Source organism: Triticum dicoccoides, chromosome 7B, assembly GCF_002162155.2.
Source record: "Triticum dicoccoides isolate Atlit2015 ecotype Zavitan chromosome 7B, WEW_v2.0, whole genome shotgun sequence".
Classification (NCBI taxonomy): domain Eukaryota; kingdom Viridiplantae; phylum Streptophyta; class Magnoliopsida; order Poales; family Poaceae; genus Triticum; species Triticum dicoccoides.
The window spans coordinates 462,505,409-462,511,987 of NC_041393.1; the positions used below are offsets into that span (position 1 = coordinate 462,505,409).

A 6,579-nucleotide genomic window follows, 5' to 3' on the forward strand; every position below is an offset into this window, starting at 1 on the left:
TAAGGATGGTTTGAGGCGTCCGTCTGAGTTAAAATTTTGTGACCGGGCAGCCGTCCAGAAGTATGAGACGGCTTTAAAGCGCCCTAATTATTAATAACAAATCTTACATGTCGACTCTCGCGGAGCTTTGGTCCGTCCGGCGCGTGCGACGGTGCGGGTCTCCTAGCTAGGCCCATCCGAATGAGCCGCTCGCTCGTCCGGCGCCGTGCAGGCCAGGTAACGCACCTGCTGATCGCGGTGGCGCGGTGCCACATCGGAATCGGAACGAGAAATAGAGAATCATTTTTCGTTACGCGGTGAGAGCTTAGCCATAGCCTGATGCGTCACGAGAGCTTTGGTTAGCATCCTAGGCGACACGGGACATTTATTTACCTGTCCGGCGACAAAGGAAGAGCTCACGGGCACCATCCCGCGCAGAGAGCTCCAAGGCCCCGTGAGGAGGCAAGCTCGGTGAGACGGGACGGAACTCGCTGTCCTTGGAGCTAACCGACGAACCTGCATGCAGACCTTCACATGCATGCATGAGCAATTGAGCATCGACATGCACACATAGGCCAGGGCTGATAATTATACGACGATCGATCACACCAGGTTCACACTAGCTACAAATGTAGCTCATCAGTGCCGTATTACTACTAGTACTATATAGTTTGTGGGATGGGATCGTGCGCGCACAAATCATTCATCCGCATGATTGGTTCTTCAAACTCGTCCAAGGCCGGTGCTGTTTCTGCGTTGTACGTACGTACGTCGACTCTCTATCATGCGTCACCCGTTCTGCAGTGTGGTATCTGTGCCACGCGTGACAAATATCGCAATTTTGTGAGACTTGCAACGGCGCCTGTTGATGGAACAGGAGAATTTCTCTGTCGTTTGATGTTCATCGGACGCAATACATTTCTTCCCGGAACATTACTCTATCCCTTTCGTCGGGGCTTGAGTCCTTCGAAACACTCCTACGGTGGTCGTTTGACTCTTGCCATTGGAATCCTTAGACTGTTTTTCGTAGAATTCATTTGTATTTCATTCAAAGCTCTTGGTATAGTTTCTTCGTTTCTTTCGTGGGCTGTCAAACACTATTCCATCCAAATTTATGTAGGTTTTTAGTTACATAGGATACAAGAAGACGGAAAAAACATTCTATGAGACCAGGTCTCACGAATTAACAGGTGAGACCCATCCTGATGGATGACACGTGGCATTCACAAATCACAAAGCATCCACCCCACCCTCACCTGAAATCAGGGAGGGAGAGATTAGATGCTTTGTGAATCAAAGAAGACATGGTACTATATTTCACCGATTTTTCTGTTTCTATAGATCCCGCAAAGAGGACCAACTGTATTCTAGCAAATTCGCAAAAAAAAAAAACGGTATTCCAGCCAAAAGACACATGATCACACATCTCATAGCCTACGCTGGTGGCCCTCTTAGAGCAACTCTAGCAGACCCGTAAAATTCCGGCGAGTATGTGGGCTCGGCCGACTTTTCCGACCAGAACAGAGCGCGCATACTCGACCGGCCCGCAGAATTTTTTGCCGCGGCCCGCAAACCGCACGCCCCGACCGCTATATCTACGGTTCCACGGCTCGTTCGGGTCAAAACCCTATCCCCCGCCGCCGTCGAGCCACGCGATTCCCCACCCCCTTTCTCCACATCTCTTGCCGTCATGTGGGCCCGCATGTGGAGCTCCGGACGCGGCTCCGGTAGCAGATCCGGCGGCCGAAGCAACCCGGAGCGCGAGCGGCGCGTCCGGTCGGACGGCGTGAGGCAGCGCGGGGCCCAGAAGTGGACCAACCGCGGCTTATCGCCGCCGGCGACCTTCCGCCTCCGCGAGACGGAGGAGTACGACCGCCGACGCGCGTCCTTCTCCTCCGCGAGATCTTCGTACGCCGGGAGCTCCTCCTCTTCCGGTGCGGGCCTTCTTCCCGTGAAGAGGGAGTGGTCGGAGGACGAGGAGGAGCCGAACGAGTTCGACTTCGTCCCCGTCAAGGAGGAGCCCGAGGAGCCCGCTCCGCTCGGCCGCCACGGAGTCGTCGGGCCGGAAGACTACGTCGCCGACGTCGCCGCCGTTGCGGCCGCCATCGTCGAGCGGAGCGTGCACGAGGAGGCGGAGCGTCGGCGCCAAGTCAAGGAGCTCGAAGACCTCCAGTGGCGGTAGGCGGTCGCCGCCAACCTCGCCGCCAAGGAGAAGGACGAGGAGTGGCGCCGCATCCGTGAGGAGCGGAGGGCGAAGTACGTCGGCCTCTGCAGCTTCGGCGAGGAGGATTGAGCGTCCTTCTCCTCCACGGTGTCGTCCATTGCCATGACCTCGCAGCCGTCAGATCCCACCCCCTCTTGTATTAGTATTAACGTAGTATTTAGTATGAACTATGTTTGTAGTGTTTGATCGTGTAAAATCTATGTAGTATGTGATGAACTACTTGCGTCAACGAGGTGCGATTTCTCCCGTGAAAGTTTTTTTTAAAAATTATGCAGTTTTAGATACGGTTTCTGTTCGGCCGCGCTAGTTTTCGGCCCGCAAACACGATCTTACTGAAACTGCAAACGCGTTTTGCGGGTCAAGTTTTTGCGGGGTCTGCTAGAGTTGCTCTGACAAATTCAAAATGCAAGTTTAATAAATTTTCCTAAGTATGACTAAAATTATTAAAATGTGTCTGAAACAATTAAAAACCTGGGTGAAATATATATCGGATATTTCCTAAATTGGTCAAAAAATGACATATTTAATTGGAAAGTATGTCAAAATTTCAGATTTATATTTGGAAATTGTTTCGAAACAATGAATTTCTTGGCACGTGTATGAAATATTTCTAAAACTGATTGAGATGTGACTGAAAAGATTGAAATTTGTGTGAAATGTTTCTGAATTGATTGGAATATGACTGGAATAATTGATATTTGTGAAATATGTATGACTCATATTTTAAATTTTTTTAGAAAAAAATGAAAATTCAATAAAATAATTGAACTTCTAAATTTCGCTAAAATTATTGAACTAAATCAAAAAATCGGAAAATAATACAGAGGTCTTAAAAAATTGAAGTCTTCGAATTAGTTTCAATTATTGGGAAAAATACATTTTGGAATTCACAGAACTATTATTTTCGATATGTACCTATCCTTCCTTTAATAGTACAAAAACTATGATGAAGTAGAAAAGTACATGCAATGGTGGCAGGCTGTGATTGGTTGAGAGGAGTCCACCACATAGCGGCTCCGTCAGAAATGACTTTGCCAGGAGGGTCAGGGTTGTCGTATTGGGATTAAAATCCAGGCCTTGGATAAATGTATAATGGCTATACCATGATCAGATAGCTAACTTACTGATTTTTTTTTCTATCATATAGAGAAGCGCTTAAGGAGAAAAAGTGATTGAGTTTTGCCGATCAGTGGTCAAATCAAACTTTTATTTTTTTCCTATGTTTAACAAGATAAATCAAACTATATTGATTTGGTTGTTGGTAATTGTATGTTTGGCTGAAATGTCAGAACCTTAGCCACTTATAATTGGGGTACTGAAATTGCACAACTTTAGCAAACTATACATGGTTACAATTCTCTAGTAAGATTGTATGAAGCGACGTTGGAACAAAAATGCATGGCAATATCTTGATCCCAAATTTGAAAAGATGACTAGGACTTCAAAATGACCAGGTTACCTATAATCGCATACCCTTTCGAATGCTTAAAAGACGGGCATGGCCAGGCATTCAAAACATTCAGGTGAATTATATTTGCACTACATTTGAACGTTTGAAAAGAAAGCCAAAGTTATTACAAAAATCAAGCCAGTACCCACAAACTATCATTAGAGAATTCCTCACATGCCACTGAAGAGGGGCTGAATTCCCTCTATACTATCGACCAACCGTCGGTGCTACAGACAGAATTGAGTTCATAATCAATGGCATGTAGAGAATTCTCACTGTTTATTATCCATATCCATGCATACATTTATGTAGAAGTCATTTTATGTTCACAATATACATCAGTATAGCATCTTAATTACCGGTTAACCACTCTGTCGATGAACTTTGACATTGGCGTACCTTAACTGTCGCATGCACGAAGCTCCTTCTTCTCCATGCATGCGTTCACACACACTCGTATACGCACTACGTGGTGTAGTAAAGGGAGGAGACGAAATTCGTGGATTGATCAATGGTCACCTCTTGGCTCTCGACGCTCTCCGGCTGAGCACGACCCAGTAGAGCACCCGGTAGAGGAGGAAGAATCCAAACAGCACCTGCACTCCCGTCCACCGCTCCTCCGCCGTGAGGCCCCTCGCCGCCAGCACGTCGCGCCCCGTCTCCGAGCACTCCTCTCCGGCGCCGGCCACCCCGAAGCACCGGTTCGCCGCGCACGAGTACTCGTTGGCGAGCATGGCGTCCAGCGCGTACTTGTAGGGAGAGGCGTAGTGCATGAACACCCAGTACACCGGCGTGCTCTCCCGCGACAGGAAGTAGCCTGAGAAGAGGAAGAACCCGGCCAGCGACACCGAGACCAGAGACATTCCCGCGATGTAGTCCGGCGCGAAGGAACTGATGAACAGCACGAAGGAGTTGGCCGTGAGCACCACCGCCCACACCACCAGCACAAACACTGCGAATGCCGCCGGCGACGCGCAGAGGCCGACGAGGAAGTAGACGCACGAGGAGTAGAGCAGCGCCACCGCCAGGAGGTACGGGAGGAACACCATCGTGGCCGCGGTGGCATGGGTGGACAGCCGGTACAGACCCGCCGCCGTCTCAGCGAGCACGATCGGCCGCTCCGTGACGAACGTTGGCAGCGTCTCCGTGGTGGAGGTGAGCAGGAACGTCAGCGTGAAGGCGAAGAGCCCCAGTCGCTTGTGTGCGCCGGCCTCGCCATAACCGGCGTTGATGTAGATGGTGCCCAGCAGCGTCCCGACGATCACAGCCTCGAGGAAGTTGGTCAATAGCAGCTGCTTGCTGCGATACACCACCTTCCACGCCCTCTTGTACAGAACCACGAACTCATGTATCCGTGAGCACGGCGAAGTACACGACAACGACGGCGGTGTCGCCATGGCCGGCCTGTTGCGGTCCGAATCCGATGCCTTGGTTGTGAGATCTTGCGATGACTTTGGTTCAGGGGAGGAGGGCGAGGGATGGGGTATCTGGTCAATGACCTCGAGGGCGTACTCTAGCGGGTTGAGCTGTGCGGGGACGGCGAAGCCGTGTGAGAGGAGGGCGGCGTCGAGGGAGGCGAGGGAGCCGTGGTGGAGTACGGTGCCGCGGGAGAGGAGGAGGAGCGAATCCACGGCGGAGAGGAGGCGCGCGCTGGGCTGGTGGATGGACAGCACCACCGTCGTGCCTCTGGCGGCCGCGACGGCGCGGAGGCAGCCGACGACCACGAACGCCGAGGAGGAGTCGAGGCCGGAGGTCGGCTCGTCGAGGAGGAGCACCCCGGGGTCGCGGAGCAGGGCGAGGCCAATGGACACCCGCCGGCGCTCGCCTCCCGATAGCCGGGACGCGGAGACCTGCGTGTGAGCCGCGTGCGCCAGACGGAAGTCGGCGAGGAGCGCCGTGACCGCGGTCGAGGCCGCGGACGCCGACGTATGGTAAAGCAGCGACGCGGCGAAGGTGAACGTCTCGGCTACGGTGAGCAGCGACAGAGCGACGTCGGCCTGCGGCACGTGGGCGGACAGGCGGCGGAAGGAGGAGGACCGGAGCGGCGCCGAGTTGAGCAGGAGGCGCCCGTGGGTGGGCGCTGTCCGCACCGCAAGGATGTCGAGCAGCGTGGACTTGCCGGCGCCGCTCGGGCCGACGACGGCCAGGATCTCCCCCGCCCGCGCCGTGAGCGACACGTCGCGGAGGATGTAGTCGGGCGTCGCAAGGGCCGCGCCGCAAGGCCTTAAGAGCCGCCCGAGGGACAACGTCGGCGCCGCAGCCGGCTTCGCGTAGTAGATATTCCGGGCGGCTAGCTCGCACATGACATTCTTGGGTGCTGGCGAAGACGCGTCGGCATTGTCAGGTTCGGTGACAGTTGTGGTGGTTATGGTGGCCATTGTGGTGTGGCCGGAGATGGCAAGAACGGGATGGAAGGATTCAATGGAGGAAGAGGGGTGGTAATGTAGATAGGGAGGCCAGGCCACTTGCGGCCAGTCAGTCACAAGTTGGTGAATTAGCCACATTGCTGATTATTTAGGGTTTGGTTGTACCTTTTGGACAATGGTGCCGAATGAGAGCGTGGACTGTTGAGTGAGACAATTTTTTTTTTGCGAGATGAGTGAGACAAAATTAATGAGATGCAATTTCTGAAAAACAATATCAAGAACGCCAATTTGTGAAAACAAATTTGGCGCCATTCAATTTTTTGGACAGTCGGATCACCATCCAACATCCACAATCACCTCACACTATTCATCTTCAACATCTCTTTCTTCTTCATCATGCATTTGCCCACCCACCCGCTCCAACCGCTTGCATCCCCCTCCCCCCGTGGCTGGTGGGCACTGTCTCACACTGCCTCGCCCTCCTCTCAACCTCCCCCATTGTCGGTGCTTGTTGCCGCCGCGACCATCCTTATAAGGCTCCACCATGATATGCAACAACT

The 6,579-nt window shown here is 52.6% G+C and overlaps 1 protein-coding gene across 1 annotated transcript; it reads right to left on the reverse strand.

Annotated features, from left to right (window-relative positions):
* Positions 1–3,915: 3,915 nt before the first annotated feature.
* Positions 3,916–6,157, reverse strand: LOC119340615 (ABC transporter G family member 4-like). The gene has a single exon (XM_037612536.1). It carries the CDS (start codon positions 6,155–6,157, stop codon positions 4,169–4,171), a length of 1,989 nt encoding a protein of 662 aa, XP_037468433.1. The 3' UTR covers positions 3,916–4,168.
* Between the last annotated feature and the right edge of the window lie 422 nt (positions 6,158–6,579).

Excerpts from the sequence above, each read along its gene's own strand:
- LOC119340615 (XM_037612536.1), bottom strand. The coding sequence starts at position 6,157 with ATGTGGCTAATTCACCAACTTGTGACTGACTGGCCGCAAGTGGCCTGG.